This window comes from Bos javanicus, chromosome 8 (assembly GCF_032452875.1).
Source record: "Bos javanicus breed banteng chromosome 8, ARS-OSU_banteng_1.0, whole genome shotgun sequence".
Lineage (NCBI taxonomy): Eukaryota > Metazoa > Chordata > Mammalia > Artiodactyla > Bovidae > Bos > Bos javanicus.
The window spans coordinates 62303454-62324164 of record NC_083875.1 but is presented as its reverse complement, the minus strand read 5'-3'; the positions used below and the strand labels follow the sequence as shown (position 1 = coordinate 62324164).

General features: G+C 44.4%; 1 protein-coding gene across 4 annotated transcripts in view; it reads right to left on the bottom strand.

The window, feature by feature from the left end:
* Window positions 1-20711, bottom strand: part of FRMPD1 (FERM and PDZ domain containing 1) — a 108896-nt gene that overhangs the window by 9024 nt on the left and 79161 nt on the right. For 3 of the 4 annotated variants that reach the window (XM_061425696.1, XM_061425698.1, XM_061425697.1), the window contains 8 exons: window positions 18837-18944; window positions 11893-11988; window positions 5196-5321; window positions 3977-4096; window positions 3429-3565; window positions 2283-2409; window positions 2037-2132; window positions 122-304 (listed from right to left, as the gene is read on the bottom strand). In XM_061425696.1, coding sequence (XP_061281680.1) covers window positions 122-304; window positions 2037-2132; window positions 2283-2409; window positions 3429-3565; window positions 3977-4096; window positions 5196-5321; window positions 11893-11988; window positions 18837-18944 — 993 coding nt within the window. Of the gene's footprint in view, window positions 1-121; window positions 305-2036; window positions 2133-2282; window positions 2410-3428; window positions 3566-3976; window positions 4097-5195; window positions 5322-11892; window positions 11989-14151; window positions 14649-18836; window positions 18945-20711 lie in introns of those variants that run through there. The other variant, XM_061425699.1, reaches the window with a different exon arrangement.

The window sequence follows — 20711 nt, the reverse complement described above, 5'->3', positions numbered from 1 at the left end:
TTCCATCTCTTAAGAAAATGTTGAACATGAGACTCTGTTAATATCCAAACTCACATAAACTACACTCAAGTAATTTAGCCCCAGATTCCAGAAGCTGGATTAAAAATTTCTTCCCCTTTACCTTGACATCCTGAAGATACACTTTGACCATGCTCACTTTCTCAGACTCTTCTGTCAGCTCTACATGGCTGATGTTGGCAAACTCTGCCAACGTGGACATGATGTTGAGTTTGCTATTGATAATTTGGCTAATGCCATACTTGGCTCCAACCAGAAGGGCAATGTAGGATTCTCTGTCCTGTAACTGCAGAGGGCAGGAAGGGGAATTAGTTTCCATTCACAAGCTAGGGAAAATACATTATACACGTAGGACATGATACCTCTTTCTGCAAACCCCTAACCACCACTCCTCTAGATGACCAAGTTAGGTGACAGCCTAACCTGGGCCCCATCTACAGATAAACTCAGTATTAATTTATCTCCCATAATACTCTTCACAGTAGAGGATCAAACCACGGGACTTTTACCTGTTCCATAAACACAACCATATACTTGCACACCTATATGCCTAAATTCACATTGTGCCTTCCACTTGGGATCCCTTGTTATCATTACCTATCGAAAACCCACCCTTTTTTAGAACCTTCCATCAAAACCTACTGCCCATTGAAAACGCCACCTGATTTGCTCCTCAAACCATAACAGTCCTTTTCTATGTTGATTCCACACCACGTCCTCTGTCCTTCTTGGACAGCACGGGACTGTCTAGGACTAGGATTTCTAGGACTTCTAAGCTCAGACTTCTTACTGTTATTATTTGTATTTGAGTTGCATATTCCATTAAGGTCCCTGACAACAGAGTCTGTGTATGCCTACATCTGTACCTCCAGTGACCAGCAAGCACCCTGAGCCAGTTCAGTGTAGTTGGTTTCTTCTCCCACTCCCAGGTCTTTCCTTAGACAAGAAAGGTAAAGCGGAGTTGGAGACAGGAACCGGACAGCTGGCAGAGGGCAGGATTAGCCCTAGAGAAAAGTGGGTAGTTTTTCTTGTACCTTCAAGTTTCCTTTCTGTGATCTAGTGTCTTCTCCACCATTTAGTCCACTACTTGTACAAAGACTCGACCAATTTTTCTCTTCCCCAAACAATCAGATGCTCTTCCTTTCTTTCAAAACATCAATTCTCTTTTTCCATCTACACTGTTAGGTCAGCAGCCTAATTAAATTAACCCATCACTGTAAATGACTAAGAAGCACACTAAATCCACTGAAAGGAGCTTTGCTATTATTATTTTTTTTTAATCTCTAATTGGTAAATTGTCTGGCTTTGTGCTTGAGAGTTCTGGGACTGACTTGTGGGGGCAGAATTCCCTTAAGCCACATCCCACATCACTGACTGCAGCAGAGCACAGAGCTCCAGGCCTAGGCTCCAAAAAGCAGACCAAGGGAGGAATGGATAACACAGCAGAGGACTCTTCTTCTTGTTTTCCCTTCTCAGGTCCACTCCTCACTTCTTCCCTTCTGAATAATCAGGGCCCCAGCCTCCAGTCTAACATTCTTATCTTTTCTTCACGATTTCCCTTTTATCCCTCTTCACCTTCATATATCCAAAGCTCCAGGGTAAACTGATCACAGTATCGTGCCCTCAGAATGCCTTTCCTCTGAAATCTGGCCAAATGCAATCTTCTTGCCTTTCCTAATGCCTTCTCCTTCCCCATTCAACCTGAAGCTGGCAGTGGTGGTCTCTGTCTTTGACTTTCCAGAATGGTCCTGTGCCTCTCATGGCTTTGCTGTGCCCTGTTTGGGGCCTCGTTGCATCATTTGAGGATGGGAACCGTGTCTCATTCAGCTCTGCCTCCCCCAGCATCCGTCAGAGGGCTGGTGTCAAGCAATGGCATGACAGACGCTCCCTGACATCATAATGTTCACTTTCCCAAACAAACTCTAGTCCATAACAGTCCTCAGGAATTTTAGACTAAAAGATACACTGATGTTCAGAGGCTCTCTTGCATCCCTTATAAGAAGTTCTTTAATACATACCATTAAAGTAGCATTAAAGATTTTCCCACCATACGTCTTGAGTTCCCCAAGGATCTGTAGGTAATTTAAACGTAGCTGGGCAGCAGAAATAAGTTGCTTAAATAAGGGTGAAAAAAAAAGAAAACAAAAAAAGACTGTTGAAGTCAGAGCTATTCATTTGTCTAAAATGCAGGCAATGTTGAAAATTCTCCCGCTGAGGTTTCACAACAGTCAGCGTGTGGTTGGCAGGGGCTGTGGCTAAATTACCTTCTGTCTGGGTTCCAGCAAGTTCTGGTTCCTCTTCATGTGGAAGCTGATGGCTTTCTTGATGTCTTTTCCTTTCATGTTTCGTAGTAAAGTTGGAGATATAAAGTTCTCGATTCCCCAATCCTTCCTGCCATGAGACATTGGAGACAAGGAGGCTCATGTCTACAGCAAACTTGACTCTAATGAAGAACGTAATTATATTTGATTCAGTAGTTATTGTTCCAAGAATACTGTAATTATGAGCTTCTTTCTCAGCAGAAGATATCTGGCTGGTCTTGTGGAGTATATGTAAATATATATATATACATGAATACTGTATATGTGTGATATCTATCTACCTATTTATTTATACAAACACATACCCAGTCCACAAAAATGAGCCATTCTGGAATTAAACCCCATGATCATTCAAGGAGCCCATTACTCCTTACACATGTTCAGCACAGTCTCATAGGGCAACACACAGAACACGTGAATCCCTGAGGCCATGCTTGAGGATGATGCCAGCCTAATCCCCCACCATCCCACCCAACAAACTAGTTAAAAATACAGATTCTCAGGTCCCACTCTCTAGAGATTTAACCTAGGATATCCGGGGGAAGGCCAAGGATTTTTAAAAAAATTTTAAATATAATTCATCAGCAGACAAGACAGAGCTGAGATTTGGTGAAGAGATGAGTAAATCTGGGTGATAACACCCAGAGCAAAGTGACATTTTAAGCTAAGAATCTGGAGATGTCAGAGCCTCAGGACTTGAAACTGCTCTAATAGAAATGTAATACAATAGGATTTTGTTCACCACAAATGAATTTCCAGGGAATTCTTGCTCTCAGAAGAGCTTGATGCTGAAGTTGTCAGGATTTCCTGAGATATCCTCCCAGGAACTGGGAATTTACAAAGGGATCCTGTGTCATTCCATCTGGAGCTGGCTTGGGCCCCAGAGGGAGCATCCGGGTTCTGACCTGGGGGAAGCCAGGCTGTGTTGGAGAGGGTGCAGAGGGAAATGAAGGGAAGACAATGGACAGATGTGGGGGGTGGGTGAGTGTCAGCTTCGTGTGGATTCTGGCCATCCTGGCCCAGGGCCAGCCAAGTGATAAATGCAACACAGCTGCTGTTGGCGGGACATCGAAGTCCCCTGCCACTCACTCTATGTACTTCAAAGAGATCTTCTGTGGCTGCGCACATGCGTAGATCCGCTCCTGGATGTGCAGGGCTGCCAGGCGGAGCGCCGAGCTGCACTTCATTTCAACCGCAAAGCGCTCCTGGAGCACATCGCTGCAGCTCTAGGAGAGATGAGATCAGAGACACTGGGAAAGAAGAACACATGGATTGGGTTCCTAGTGCTCTCGGGTGAAAGGCAACTTGGAGATCTAGCTCTGCCAATTCTTGCCTGTGTGACCCTGGTTGCCCCTTTTGGCAATAAAAACTTAACTCTAAAGATCCTAAATGGTGTTAGAAAATGTAAATCTACATGGAGGACTAAGCTCTAAGTTCATTAATATATTGCAAATCGCCTAACATAGCAACTCAGTGACAAAACGGAATTCTAAGGGATAATCAGGCCTACTCTCCCTCAGACCAAGATAATCCCTACCAGTGAGTTGCTTAATTGCCTCGAGCTCATGTTGAAAATAACCCAATGTGCCATCTTTGAGAAAAACCACTGTTATTTTAGGAAGGGCAGACCAGGTCACCTGCAGATAGAGGTATTCAAAGGCCACAGGGTCTTCTTTCAGGAGGTCCAGGGGGTCCCTGGGGACAAAACAAACCCTGAAGAGGCAGCGGTAGTCATGTGACTCCTCCCTTTCCACTACCTGCAATGCATAAGAGAGACACAGTTCATCTTCTGTTTTTGTTCTCAGTTATTCCACAAACAACTTAAATAAAAAAAGACAATGAAAGACAGTCCCTAGAGATTTCAGTTTTAGTTCTTCCCAAGTCAGCACAGACCTGTGCCCTTGACTGACTTTCCCATGGGTATAAGATGTAAAAAGCTCAAAAGAACAGTTTCCCACTCATCCCATCAACCTGTTCCCATTTCCAGAAGAAATCTCTGCATCTGGTTTCTTATATACCCTTCCAGAGACTGTCTATGGGTATTTATGCTCCTATAAATTAACATTCCTTTATTTCCCATAAATAGTAGTATACAATACATTATGTGGGTATATATAATAAATATGCCCTGTACCTTACTTTTTTTTTCACTTCAGCTATTTCAGTGGTTTAATTTGATTTCTTTTTCCAATGCTAATGGAACAGAAGTGATTTTTTTAAAGTTTGTAAGCAGCAATGTTAGGAAATGAGTGACCACGGCAGGAATTCGTCTGCAATGAGGAACACTCAGAGCGGCTTCCATGAGCTCATGCCTTGTTCACGCTGCTCCACTTCTTAAAAAAAGCCCCTTTTCCTTTTCCAATTACTGAAATCCTACTTATCTTTATAGTAGTACACACTCAATAAGAATTTATGGAACTGACCTGTGTTTGGCTCTTGAAAGCTGGTATAACAAATCACTGCATGGCTTAAAGACTGAGAGATACAGATGGACAGTGTTAGCCCTGTCCTGCTCAGGACAAGCCTCACAGAAAGGGCTGAGACCCAGCAACAGATGCTTTCCTGACATCTCAAAGGTGGGAGGTTCAGAGAAAGGTTATCAGAGCTGGGAGCAAAAGATGGGGTCTAGTGGTTGCATTACCTTGCTCACCTATCTAAGCCTCTTTCTCCTTGTCTGCAAAATGGAGGCCTGCCTAACTTTGTTTGCAAACCAGGCTGAGTGAGCTCTGTGTTGTCTGGGCACAAGAAAGCACATCAAACCTGCAGATGCACTGCACCCTGTACCCAAAGACTGTGGCCAAGGCAGGCAGCTCACCCTGCCCAGATCTCCCCACTGGGAGCAGAGGCAGGTGCTACCTGCTGGATGAGCTCCTCCTCATGCAGCAGGTGCAGCCGGGAGACATTGTACTGCTCCTCCAGGACCAGCGCGAAGTACTCTGTGCTTCGGATCGACAGCTTCTCCTTCACCGTGAGGATGATGTCCTGTGGGCACAGAGGCACAAGGGTCACCAAGGAGCGGGCTGGTCCTCACATTCAGGCACAGAGCGGGGAGGACTCCCCTGACTCCCCTCCGCTCCTCCGTGCTGCCAGGGAAAGAAAGGCCCGTGCTGGCTGGGTCCACTGCCAACACAGGAGGCTAATCTTGATGGGCCCCACGTGGGACTTCTCATCACCCCTTCAGGGCCCTGTGCCCGCTGCTCCCTTCCCCTCAGGGCTCCAGTGCCCCCCGCATGGCCGCCCTCTCCGGCTTTACTTGGGAGGCTGAAGCTATCCCTTGGGGCCTTACGCCCCTCTTCAAGGTCTCCAGATCCATCCTATCTCTGGAGTCTGCACTGTCAATTGCTTACCAGACATAATCCCACCACCTGCCCTCTCTGCCACTGACGGAAATCAATCTGATGCCTCTGAACCTGTTTCTTCTTGTGAAATAGAGGATAACGATGCCCACTTAGAGGGGCTGATGGGGTGAGTCTAGCATCTAGCAGGTAAATACTGGGCCACCAGAACTGCCATGCCACACTCCCCTCGTTCACTACAGGGCCCCCTGGGCATCACAAGGTCTTTGCTGCCTCGGGGCATTCAAAGTGCTGTTTCCTCTGCCTGGCACACTCTTCCTGCACGCTTCCCAAGGCTACCTCTGGTCTCTGTATCTAAATGTGACTGTCCCTGTTATTCTGTGCCAGGGTCCTTCATCACTATGAGATCTTCTTCGATGACAGCACCGTTCTTCAGTAATAGACAGTACAGTGAAGTGAATGGGCTCTAGACCTAGACTTCTAATCACTAGCTTTGTTTCCCTGGATAACGTGCTTACTCTCTCCATGCCTCAGTGGTTTCATCTCTAAAATGGTCATAATAGTGACATCTCTCTCGGGGGTTGTTGTGTGCATTAAATGGCTATCCCCATACGTGGCCTTTAGAATAGCACCTGGCAGATGACAGGTGTTCACTGCCTGGTAGCTGCTGACATCTGTTTTTCTGCTTATTGTCATTTACCTGCTAGATGCTAGACTCCCCCAGAATGTGAACCTTGCTTGTCTTGTACTCCATTATATCTGCAAAGCTTGGCATTCAGTGATGCTCAGTAGACTTCCATTCAATGAATAAACAGTCATCATGGACTCATCATACACATCCTGCTAGAATTTTAGATTTAGTAAGTGCCAAACCATCGGGCACTACCTGCTCCTCATGGCTCCCCATTCTGAATCCTCTTCCTGCTTTCTCCATCGCCCCCCATAACTAACTGGTGACTAGGTCCTAAAGTTCACTCACCTCGAAACTCAACAACATTAGTTAATTGCCTACTGTGTGCTGGCCATGATAGAGAGCCCCTCTCATGGCTCTGTCCACTCTCTCCATTCTCCATTTGGCTTCAGCACACACATTTGTCCTGGCTTTGTTGATTCATGTCCTAAGGAACACCCTGCTACCCTATCTGACCTCCACCCTACATCTAGAGCAGAGGTTGGAAACCAAATCCAGCCCATTGCTTGTTTTTGTAATTACAGTCATATGTGAACACAGCTACACCCATTCTCTACACTGGCAGAGGTGAGTAACCATGACAGAAGCCCCCGGCCCATAAAACCTACCGCATTCATTATCTGGCTCTTTACAGAAAGAGTTTGCTGACCCTTGACCTAGAGGAACTTGTCTAAGCCTTGTATTGCTCATGCTCTCCCTGGCTCAAGAATTTTCAGTGCCTCCTCCATCATGGCCCACTAGCCCAAATCCAGATTCCTCAATTAACATTAAAGGTTCTCAAGTATCAGGTGCCAACCCATTTATTCCACTTTATCCTTTGCTGCTGCTTCTGTTGCACTTTGCTTGCAAGCCCCATGTACTTGCTAAACTTTCCCATCACTGGGTTTTTGTTGGTGTCACTCCCCATGACTGGAAATCTGTCTTCACATACCACTCCTGACCCATTCCTGTCCATCTTTCCAAGTTGATCTCATAGGCCACCACATCCTGGGAGCCGTTCCTTGCTACCTAGCTGGAAGCTCTCACTCCTGGGAGCCCACAGCACCCCATTTTCACATCCTACTTTCCTGCTTCTGAACACACTGCATTTGCCATAGTTTCTTCATGAATTAACCTGAGGTCCCATCTCCTCACCCCAGCCCCACCCCAACACTCTGGGCTCCCTAAGAGAGTGACCCTAGGGAGTTTATTTCTGTATCATTAACAGCTTTGCTAGCACTCAAAAGTATCACTAAGTGACATATTATTTTCCTTGACTTAGAGAAAGAGTGGAGAAGGCAATGGCACCCCACTCCAGTACTCTTGCCTGGAAAATCCCATGGACGGAGGAGCCTGGTGGGCTGCAGTCCATGGGGTCGCAAAGAGTTGGACATGACTGAGTGACTTCACTTTCACTTTTCACTTTCATGCATTGGAGAAGGAAATGGCAACCCACCCCTGTGTTCTTGCCTGGAGAATCCCAGGGACGGTGGAGCCTGGTGGGCTTCCGTCTATGGGGTCGCACAGAGTCAGACACGACTGAAGTGACTTAGCAGCAGCAGCAGAGAAAGAGGGTTTTCTAATGTAAGAAAACTCTTGCTTCTCTTGGTAAGGGAGTGAGGAAGAGAAGTCGCTGATGACTTGACAGTGTTTTTTTCTCTTTTTCACCCATACAATTTGCTTATATCCCCCTCTCTTTTTCTGTCACAAAGAGCTAAAAGATTTGCTCTGTAAAAATTGGGCTATTACAGATAAGTGAGATTAACCAGTACTATACTAGCTAAGTCCTTGCCCATTTCCCCAACTCCATGTGTCATCTTGGCTTTAATTCCCCTGTGGTATGTGTTTTATTGTAAATCATCTCAAAGTCTTTTTGGCCACAGAAGGAGGACTCCCTCCCCTTCCAGTGCACCCCACCCCCCATTCCAGTGCACTCTGCTCAAAGGTGACAGAAGTAGAAACCATGTCTAATGCATTTGCATAGCTTCTATGCTGAATGGCAACATGGTCAGCTCCAGTGCAGGGTTCAGAGACAACAGACCAAGTTGGAAGAACTGATTTTGATGAGTTTCGGATATCTCAGTGTTCTCATCTGAAAAGTGAGACATCTGTCACCTTACAAGGTTACTGGGGACACTAAGTGAGATAGCAAATAAGGAAGTGCCCAGGGAATGCCAGACATTGAATGACACTGAACAAATCCATTCCTCTCCTATTCCTCCTCTGGGCTTGAACTTCCCAGGGCCAGACAGGCTTTCTCTAGCTTCTCTTCAGTTATGCTGAAGTAAGAATGAAATAGGGCATTTGGGGCAGCCCTAGGAACTGCCATTAAGGTATGACCTAAATCAAATCCCTTACGATTATACAGTGGAAGTGAAAGATTCAAGGGATTAGATCTGATACAGTGCCTGAAGAACTATAGATGGAGGTTCATGACATTGTACAGAAGGTGGTAACCAAAACCATCCACAAGAAAAAGAAATACAAACAAGACAAAATGGCTCTCTGAGGAGGCCTTCCAAATAGCTGAGAAAAGAAGAGAAGTGAAAGGCAAAGGAGAAAAGGAAAGATATACCCAACTGAAGGCAGAGTTCCAAAGAATAGCAAGGAGAGATAAAAAAAAAGAAAGCCTTCCTAAGTGATCAATGCAAAGAAACAGAGGAAAACAATAAAATGGGAAAGACTAGAGATATTTTCAAGAAAATTAGAGATACCGAGAGAATATTTCATGCAAATATATGCACAATAAAGGACAGAAATGGTATGGATCTAACAGAAGCAGAAGATATTAAGAGGTGGCAACAATACACAGAAGAACTATACAAAAAAGATCTTAATGACCCAGATAACCACGATGGTGTGATCACTCACCTAGAGCCAGACATCCTGGAGTCTGAAGTCAAATGGCCTTAGGAAGCATCAGTACAAACAAAACTAGTGGAGGTGATGGACTTCCAGCTGAGCTACTTCAAATCCTAAAAGATGATTCTGTTAAAGTATGCACTCAAAATGCGAGCAAATATGGAAACCTCAACAGTGGGCATAGGACTGGAAAAGATTAGTTTTCATTCCAATCCCAAAGAAAGGCAATGCCAAAGAATGTTCAAACTACCACACAATTGCACTCATCTCATATACTACAAAAGTAACACTCAAAATTCTCCAAGCCATGTTTCAACAGTACATGAACCGTGAACTTCCAGTTCAAGCTGGATTTAGAAAAAGCAAAGGAACCACAGATCGAATTGCCAACATCCGCTGGATCACCAAAAAAGCAAGAGAATTTCAGAAAAACATTTACTTCTGTTTCATTGACTACACTAAAGCCTTTGACTGTGTGGATCTCGACAAACTGTGGAAAATTCTCCAAGAAATGGAAATATCATACCACCTTACCTGACTCCTGTGAAACCTGTATGCAGGTCAAGAAGCAACAGTTAGAACTGCACATGGAACAATGGACTGGTTCAAAACTGGGAAAGAAATATGACAAGACTGTATGTTGTCACCTTGCTTATTTAACTTATAAGCAGAGTACAGCATGAGAAATGCCGGGCTGGACGAAGCATAAGCTAGAATCAAGATTGCTGGGAGAAATATCAACAACCTCAGATATGCAGATGATACCACCCTTATGGCAGAAATTTGAAGAGGAACTAAAGAGCCTCTTGGTGAAAGTGAAAGAGGAGAGTGAAAAAGCTCACTTAAAACTCACCATTCAAAAAACAAAGATCATGGCATCCAGTCCCATCACTTCATGGCAAATAGATAGGGAAACAATGCAAACAGTGACAGATTTTATTTCCTTGGGTTCCAAAATCACTGCAAATGGTGACTGCAGCCATGAAATTAAAAGACACTTGCTCCTTGGAAGAAAAGCTATCACAAACCTAGACAGCATATTAAAAAGCAGACATTACTTTGCTGACAAAGGCCCATATAATCAAAGCTATGTTATCATGTATGTGTGTGAGAGTTGGACCATAAAGAAAGCTGAGTGCCAAAGAACTGATGCTTTTGAACTGTGGTGTTGGAAAAGACTCTTGAGAGTCCCTTGGACTGCAAGGAGATCCAACCAGTCCATCCTAAAGGAAATCAGTCCTGAATATTCATTGGAAGGACTGATGCTGAAGCTGAAACTCCAATACTTTGGCCACCTGATGCGAAGAGTTGACTCATTTGAAAAGACCCTGATGCTAGGAAAGATTGAAGGCAGGAGGAAAAAGGAACAATAGAGAATGAGATGGTTGGACAGCATCACTGACGCAATGGGAACATGAGTTTGAGCAAGCTCCAGGAGTTGGTGATGGACAGGGAAGCCTGACATACTGCAGTCCATGGGGTCGCAAAGTGTCAGACACAACTGAGCAACTGAACAACAATAGGAATTGCCAAAGGAAGGTGCCAGGGAACACTGGTGGTATGCGTGCATTATGTTGGCATGTGTGCACACAAGTGTGTGTGCAATATGTGTGTGTGTGTATCTTGTCCAGTACCTAGAGGTGTACCTACCCACCTGAACCTGCTCTTCTTCTAATAAGAGGAACTGGGCTCAGTGTTGACTCTTACATGGTTTCTAATGTTTGAGCAAGTCCTTTGTTTCTTCCCTGGAGCCTGCCTCTAACACCATTTGCTCCCTTATTGAAAAACTATAGTGCTATCCCCTATCGTCTATGGATAAAATCCCAATTCCACTGCCTGCCATGCAAGGCCATCCCTGCAGCCAGTGTGCACCCTCTCCCACTCCCCCTACAAGGAAACGGTCTCTGTTCCAGTCCCATGAGATGGTTTACTACCTCCCGGGCGATGCCTGTCTTACTGGCTCTCTGCCTTGTTCATGGGACTTCTTCAGCCTGATGTACATCCTCTGACCCCTCTACAGCTGTGCCCCCACCTACCCTTGATGAATCCTTAGTCACCCTTCAAAGCCTAGCTCAGGTCCAGCTTCTCGGCAAAGCCTTCTCTGACATTCTGATGGGATGAGACAGAGGGCTCCTTCTCTTGTATGCTAAGCACGCCCCTTGGCCCTCTCTTTACAGCCCTTCTTTCATCCTGCCCTGGACTGTTGGGAGCTCCTTGGATGTCCATTTTCCCTCAACTAGACTGCAAGCTAGGGGGACAGAGACCACTTTCTACCTCTCTCTGTATCACCCGCCTCAGAGTGTCTCCTTTGTGGGAACGTAATTAAATCTAATTCAAACTGACTTCCATCCAGAACAGAATTCCCAGGGGCCTGGACCTGCCCTGATACCTTGCTTGGGTTTTTTAGTGACTCTGGCCTTTTGGGAAGCAGGTGGAGTCCCATACAAGAGGCAGGAAATCCCAGTGGTTAATGGGGAAGGCTAATGAGTTGTATTGGGTACTTCATCTCTCTGAACCCTGATTCCCTCCCCTGCAAGAGGGTGACTAATATATCAGCTTGCTGGGTGTTTGTGCAATGAACTGAGATGACACAGTCCTTGGCTAACAGCAGGTGCTCAGACCATGGGATTGTGAGATCGCTGAGGCAGCTGCTAGCAAGATGCCTGGGGGTCCTGGGAGCCAGCAAATTCTCACCAGAAAGAGAGTCAAGTTTACTCCAAATTACCTTCACAGTCGTGTGTGCCTCAAACTTGAAAGCTTTGGTCTGTCCATTCTCCAGGTACAACTTGAGCACGTTGGGCATACACAGCAGAGAATTACCCTGGAAGACACAAGAGCAGTGTCAAAACTGTCCCTCCCTGTTCCTGGATGTGACAGAGCCTGTTTCCCTGGCCCTGCCTTGGTGTGGAGAGCAGGATTCTCCCCAACTTCCTCACCACATTGTAGGCTGACTCTTGACATTAAGAGATTTCTGCAAGGGAGGAGGCCTACGCCACACAGATACAGGCTTTGTTCCAGGGCCAGTCACAAGAACTGTTCGACAGGAGGGAGGAGGGTGAAGAGTGAGCCCTGCCACAGGCATGCTGATGGCATTGCGCAGGCATGTATGATACCATCCACTGACACGTCACTGCTTGTTGCCATCTACAGCAAATCAAGTGACAAGCAAGCCCACTGCCCCAAATGGGCCTGAGATTCTCGCACTGTGCCTTGTAGGCTTGGGTGAAATGGGGGGCAGGAAGCTCCCTGAGAGTCTCCTCAACATTTCACTGCTGCATTCTCTGTAGTAAAGCATCACCAAAGGGCAGAGGGCTGCTTTCCACCTCTTGTTGTTGCTGAGTTGTTCAGCCGTGTCTGACTCTTTGCGACCCCATGGACTGCAGAATACCAGGCTCCCCTGTCCTTCACCATCTCCCAGAATTTGCTCAAACTCATGTCCATTGAATTGGTGATGCCAACCAACATCTCATCCCCTGTCACCTTCTCCTCCTCCTGCCCTCAATCTTTCCCAGCATCAGGGTATTTTCCAGTGAGTCAGCTCTTTACACCAAGTAGCCTCTACTCACCCCAACTATCACTCTGGATTCATGGGACCCCTTGAGGGGTTCTGCCATTCTTGGAGGGCTTTTAGGGAGGGAAGCACAGGACTGGTCTGTGTTTAGTGACCCCAGGCCAGCCAAAATTCCTGAGGCAGAGCAGGGCAAGGGAATCATTCCCTTCGGGTTTGGAGAAACCCTTAGGGCTGGCTCTCTTAAAAAGTGACTTCTGAGTGTTGAGCTGTAGACAAAGAAGTGGCTGGTGCCCTTCAGAACCTATAAGAGATTCTAGAGTCTCCAGGATTTGAGCTACAACTGCCCCCCAGCTCTCATCTCTGGAAGCCCACCTAGGTTAGAAGCTTATCACCTTTTTTCAGAAAACTGACAGTCTTTTTCAGTTAAGAATTTTGTATCTTCTAAATATAAGGGCGTTTGTATCTTTTAAGCAAGACACATTCATCACTCTATATAACTTTCTTTTTTGAAAGCCAGAGTACTTTTATGGAAGAAAAGGCATATGTTCATACCCCAGGGCCCGTTCACACTCAACCAGGGATGAGGGATTTTAAACCCTTCACTCTGCTGTCATCTCCTGACTCTGGTTTTAGGTATTTAGAAATCTTAATCTTTGGATTTTCCAAGTATGACTGCTTTCCTTGATCCTTGTGATTTACAAAAAAATACATTCATAACATCACCACATAACTAACACTATTTACTTTTCTCTAAGGCTTCTTCCAATTTTTATCTATACCTGTAAATAGCTTTCAGAGAACTGCACTAATAGATTATACACAATTCTATGTGTATTTTCACTCAACTCATATATACTTATTCATGTGAGTTTAATGTTTATAATTTTAATGGACTTATAAATATTCTATTGAGTTGAAACATCAGAATTTCTGTAACCATTTCTCTGCCTAAGCATTTAACATTTTCTCAAAAATTTTTGTGAGATATACATATATATATATCTTTAAATACATGGATTTTTGCATTTATTTTATAGAAATAAATTAATAAGAATGTGATCCTTGGGCCATTTTTATGGCATTCATTAACTTTTTTTCTATTCCCAAAGATTAAATCAATTTACAAAGCCGCCAATTAGTACATGAATGCAGCTACTGTCTCAGTATCCGGGCTTATATTTTCCTTTTTTGTGCTAATTTATTAATTATAAAGTGGCAGTTCTTAATATTTTCCTTTGCATTTCTTTAATGGCTAGCAAATTTAAGAATATTTGAAATGTTGGTTTCCTTAAGTCAGGCAGAGAAAAATAATACTGCATGATGCCGGCTGCGACGGGCGCGCCATAGCGCGGCCGAGAGGAGCCACCCCACGTCCGAGGTCAGGGGCAGAAGCCAGGAGGACCCCATGCCCGAAGGGCGGCGGCCAAGAGGAGTTACCCCACGTCCCAGGTCAGGGGCAGCGGCTGAGAGTACCAGACTGCGACGGCGCAGGAACGGCCGAGAGGAGCTACCCGGCGTCCGAGGTCAGGGGGCGCGGCCGAGAAGAGATACCCACGCCGGAGGCCAGGGGCAGCGACGAGAGGAGTTACCCTGCGTCCGAGGTCAGGGGCAGCGGCAGGGAGGAGCTACTCAATGCCCCTAAGCCTGAAGCCAAGGGCGGCAGAGGGGAGGAGCAACCGCGGGACCGAGGCCAGGGGCGGTGGCCGGGAGGACCAACCCCACGTCCAAGGAGCCGTGGCTGCGCGGGCGCAGGAGGGCCTAGAAGAGCTATCCCACATTGAAGGTCAGGAAGGGCGGCGGTGAGGAGGTACCCCTCATCCAAGGTAAGGAGCAATGGCTGCGCTTTGCCGGAGCAGCCGTGAAGAGATACCCCACGCCCAAGGTAAGAGAAACCCAAGTAAGATGGTAAGTGTTGCAAGAGGGCATCAGAGGGCAAACACCCTGAAACCATACTCACAGAAAACTAGTCAATCTAATCACACTAGGACCACAGCCTTGTCTAACTCAAAGAAACTAAGCCATGCCCCTGGGGCAACCCAAGACGGGCGTGTCATGGTGGAGAGATCTGACAGAAGGTGGTCCACTGGAGAAGGGAATGGCAATCCGCTTCAGTATTCTTGCCTTGAGAACCCCATGAACAGTATGAAAAGGCAAAATGATAGGATACTGAAAGAGAAACTCCCCAGGTCAGTAGGTGCCCAATATGCTACTGGAGATCAGTGGAGAAATAACTCCAGAAAGAATGAAGGGATGGAGCCAAAGCAAAAACAATACCCAGTTGCGGATGTGACTGGTGACAGAAGCAAGGTCTGATGCTGTAAAGAGCAATATTGCATAGGAACCTGGAATGTCAGGTCCATGAATCAAGGCAAATTGGAAGTGGTCAAACAAGAGATGGCAAGAGTGAATGTTGACATTCTAGGAATCGGCGAACTAAAATGGACTGGAATGGGTGAATTTAACTCGATTAACCATTATATCTACTACTGAGGGAAGGAATCCCTCAGAAGAAATGGAGTGGCCATCATGGTCAACAAAAGAGTCCGAAATGCAGTACTTGGATGCAATCTCAAAAATGACAGAATGATCTCTGTTCGTTTCCAAGGCAAACCATTCAATATCACAGTAATCCAAGTCTATGCCCCAACCAGTAATGCTGAAGAAGCTGAAGTTGAATGGTTCTATGAAGACCTACAAGACCTTTTAGAACTAACACCCCAAAAAGATGTCCTTTTCATTATAGGGGACTGGAATGCAAAAGTAGGAAGTCAAGAAACACCTGGAGTAACAGGCAAATTTGGCCTTGGAATACGGAATGAAGCAGGGCAAAGACTAATAGAGTTTTGCCAAGAAAATGCACTGGTCATAACAAACACCCTCTTCCAACAACACAAGAGAAGACACTATACATGGACATCACCAGATGGTCAACACCGAAATCAGATTGATTATATTCTTTGCAGCCAAAGATGGAGAAGCTCTATACAGTCAGCAAAAACAAGACCAGGAGCTGACTGTGGCTCAGACCATGAACTCCTTATTGCCAAATTCAGACTTAAATTGAAGAAAGTAGGGAAAACCACTAGACCATTCAGGTATGACCTAAATCAAATCCCTTATGATTATACAGTGGAAGTGAGAAATAGATTTAAGGGCCTAGATCTGATAGATAGAGTGCCTGATGAACTATGGAATGAGGTTCGTGACATTGTACAGGAGACAGGGAGCAAGACCATCCCCATGGAAAAGAAATGCAAAAAAGCAAAATGGCTGTCTGGGGAGGCCTTACAAATAGCTGTGAAAAGAAGAGAAGCGAAAAGCAAAGAAGAAAAGGAAAGATATAAATATCTGAATGCAGAGTTCCAGAGAATAGCAAGAAGAGATAAAGCCTTCTTCAGCGATCAATGCAAAGAAATAGAGGAAAACAACAGAATGGGAAAGACTAGGGATCTCTTCAAGAAAATCAGAGATACCAAGGGAACATTTCAATCAAAGATGGGCTCGATAAAGGACAGAAATGGTATGGACCTAACAGAAGCAGAAGATATTAAGAAGAGATGGCAAGAATACACAGAAGAACTGTACAAAAAAGATCTTCACGACCCAGATAACCACGATGGTGTGATCACTGACCTAGAGCCAGACATCCTGGAATGTGAAGGCAAGTGGGCCTTAGAAAGCATCACTACGAACAAAGCTAGTGGAAGTGATGGAATTCCAGTTGAGCTATTCCAAATCCTGAAAGATGATGCTGTGAAAGTGCTGCACTCAATATGCCAGCAAATTTGGAAAACTCAGCAGTGGCCACAGGACTGGAAAACGTCAGTTTTCATTCCGATCCCAAAGAAAGGCAATGCCAAAGAATGCTCAAACTACTGCACAATTGAACTCATCACACACGCTAGTAAAGTAATGCTCAAAATTCTCCAAGCCAGGCTTCAGCAATGTGTGAACCGTGAACTTCCTGATGTTCAAGCTGGTTTTAGAAAAGGCAGAGGAACCAGAGATCAAATTGCCAACATCCACTGGATCATAGAAAAAGCAAGAGAGTTCCAAAAAAAACATCTATTTCTGCATTATTGACTATGCCAAAGCCTTGGACTGTGTGGATCACAATAAACTGTGGAAAATTCTGAAAGTGATGGGAATACCAGACCACCTGATCTGCCTCTTGAGAAACCTGTATGCAGGTCAGGAAGCAACAGTTAGAACTGGACATGGAACAACAGACTGGTTCCAAATAGGAAAAGGAGTTCGTCAAGGCTGTATATTGTCACCTTGTTTATTTAACTTATATGCAGAGTACATCATGAGAAACGCTGGACTGGAAGAAACACAAACTGGAATCAAGATTGCTGGGAGAAATATCAATAACCTCAGATATGCAGATGACACCAGCCTTATGGCAGAAAGTGAAGAGGAACTCAAAAGCCTCTTGATGAAAGTGAAAGTGGAGAGCGAAAAAGTTGGCTTAAAGCTTAACATTCAGAAAACGAAGATCATGGCATCCGGTCCCATCACTTCATGGCAAATAGATGGGGAAACAGTGGAAACAGTGTCAGACTTTATTTTTCTGGGCTCTAAAATCACTACAGATGGTGACTGCAGCCATGAAATTAAAAGATACTTACTCCTTGGAAGGAAAGTTATGACCAACCTAGATAGCATATTGAAAAGCAGAGACATTACTTTGCCAACAAAGGTTCGTCTAGTCAAGGCTATGGTTTTTCCTGTGGTCATGTATGGATGTGAGAGTTGGACTGTGAAGAAGGCTGAGCGCCGAAGAATTGATGCTTTTGAACTGTGGTGTTGGAGAAGACTCTTGAGAGTCCCTTGGACTGCAAGGAGATCCAACCAGTCCATTCTGAAGGAGATCAGCCCTGGGTGTTCTTTGGAAGGAATGATGCTAAAGCTGAAACTCCAGTACTTTGGCCACCTCATGAGAAGAGTTGACTCATTCGAAAAGACTCTGATGCTGGGAGGGATTGGGGGCGGGAGGAGAAGGGGACGACAGAGGATGAGATGGCTGGATGGCATCACTGACTTGATGGACGTGAGTCTGAGTGAACTCCGGGAGTTGGTAATGGACAGGGAGGCCTGGCGTGCTGCGATTCATGGGGTCGCAAAGAGTCGGACACGACTGAGCTACTGATCTGATCTGATCTGATCACTTATGTGTAGAATCTAAAAAGTAAAACAAACTAGTGAATACAACAAAAAGAGACAGACTCACAGATATAGAGAATAAACTACTGGTTACCAATAGGGTGAAGGAAGAGGGGAGCGGCAAGGTAGGGGTAGGGCATTAAGAGGTACAAACTATTGTATATTAAATAAATAAGCTACAGATATATTGTATAGGACACGGAATATAGCTGATATTTTTAATAACTATAAATGCAGTATATAACCTTTAACAATTGTTAGTCACAATGCTGAAACCTGAAACTTGTATATCAACTATACCTCAATGATTTAAAAAAAAAAAATCCAAACATAGGTTTTTATTTCAGATTCTTCTAGGGTCAGTCTTGTCTCCTGAACCCCCATATTCAATCACATCAATCCTGGGTATTCCATATCAAAAAGGACTAGACAGCATATTATAGTGGAAAACAGAAAAACTAAAGTCACACAGACCTGTTCTCCTGTATTTCCTAGCTGTATGATCTCAGAAGTTAATTCTCTTAACCTCTTTAAGCTTCTGTTTCTTCTTTGTTAAAATATCTTCCCTTACAGGGTATGGTGATGATGAAGGACTATGTACCCAAGATGTTTTGATTCACGTATTAGAGATTCAGTAGATGATAGAGTCTTTTAAAAAAGCAACCCCTGCCACCATCTCTACTATCAATGTATCACTTTCAGAGGGAGTACTAAGTTAGAAGATTCAGAATAAGAAGTGAATAACTGGAACATGTTGAAATTTCAAGCTAGAAAAATGGAGTCTCAGAAAGACACAGTCATACCCAGTGTGTCTCTCCCTGTCCCTGGTTTGTAGGCACCTTACTGAGCGAGCATAGAGCCTCCAGCGAGCCCACTACACTCCCACTTTGTCCCCTCCGTGCTGTGGATTCCAGCGTCTCCAGGAGACAGTGCCAGGAGGCAGCATGCCTGCTTCATGAACAGCCATTTCCACCCCCTGACCAGTGCTGCACCTGGCTGTGTCCACTGACGAGCACTTCCTCCGCAAAGTGCACCTTCACGGGGTTGGTCTTCAGCCTGGCTCGCTTCTCTTCTGTCAGGAAGGAGGACTTGGGGACTCCCTGCAAAACATTAACATGACGCTCTTTAGAACAGGACTTTCAAAAAAGCCATGTGCATCTTCTCATTTCTTAAAAGCAAAAGCTCTGACAGCTACTGAGAGCTCAATTAAAACCACAAAGAAGAATGATATCCAATTAAAGATCTCTTTTCATAAAATTTAGAGATCTCAACCAAATATGTCTTGTGTGTCTGAGAAAAGCTAAAGCTTTAACACATTGGCCCAAGGCTGTAGTATGATGAAGACAAAGAGAACTGGCCTGTGAACAGAGAGACCTGAATTCTAACCCAACTTCAGCTACTCAACAGTTCTGAGAACCACCTTAAACACAAATTATTATGGAAGAAAACCAGTTGTGAGTGTGTGTGTGTGTGTGTGTGTGTGTGTGTGTGTGTGTGTACATTTCCCTCTTTGGCCTCCAGTCTTCTTTTCTGCGCAATAGGGGAGTTGGACCAGGAGGTAAAAATAGCATAATGCTAATGAGCATAGGTTCCAGAGTCTAACTACCTGGAAAAAGCCCAGCTCTACCAATTTCTGAATGTGAGACCATGGGTGTGTGAGGTCATAGTGTCCTCATCTGTAAAAGGGATATTACCAATATATCTACCTTATAGGATTTTCTTTTGACAAAAATTAAATAAGACAAATATTAGCATTCATATTCTAATAAATAATGTAATGCTTATTATATTAATAATTAATAGAAATACAGATATAGACAATTAAACCAAAATATGTTTTGATCATAAAATTCTATGTTCTAGAGAAGCAGTCATTAATATTCCAACTTTGGATATTATAATTCCTAATCAATTTCAAATCATTTGAGGATTCTAAGAATCCACTCAGACAAAAATGAGTATTCTTGTTGAAGTAAAATATATATGACATGTGTCTTGTGATCCTATGACTTCTGGTGAGAGGCCTGAGTGGGCTAGACAATCTTCAGGGCGTTTCTCAGGGCCTCTGGGACCATCAGCTGGGCTGGTATCAACTTTCCCTGCAGGACCTCCAAAGTACAGTATTCACACTCCTCTTTTCTGGGGAACCTCATAAGAATCTCAGGAATGGTACTGGATCATGCTAATTTTCCTCTCTATACTTTTTACTTTTTAAAAGGAGGCAGCTATATGCTGTTTCCCTCTCTCCTTACTTAACAAGTGCTACCTTCTGCTTTCATTTCTTGGAAATAGAGTAGGAAAAGAACTACCTAATTAAAATTCAGATGTTCTCCATTGAGATGATAATCAGCTAGATGAAAAGAATCTCTCAACACCTGCATGACTATTTATAGCAATTAGCTTTCAGCCTGGAGAATCTCAGGGATGGGGGAGCCTGGTGGGCTGCCGTCTATGGGGGTCGCACAGAGTCGGACACGACTGAAGCGACTTAGCGGCAGCAGCAGCAGCAGCAATACTGCTTTTTATGTATTGGTTTCACATTATTCCATAGATAAATTATTCTATTTAAAATAGAAGAATCTCCATTTATGTGTGTGTAAAACACTTGGTCTGTCATATTTATGGCAAACTTCCTAGTTCTATTTAGGTGAGTTTATTTCCTGTTCTATTTCCAGGAAACAAACAAAAAAGATAACACTGGTTAAATAAGGAGAAGAGACAATTTCTTTGCACATAATCAAAGAGCTGTCTGTTCTACTGTACTTCCTCCCACTCCCTATGTGCTTAGGAATTCCTTCTGCAACTTATGACCAAATAGATGCCCTTCCATATTGTTGACATTTCTATGATTTGTTTTTTATATTTAA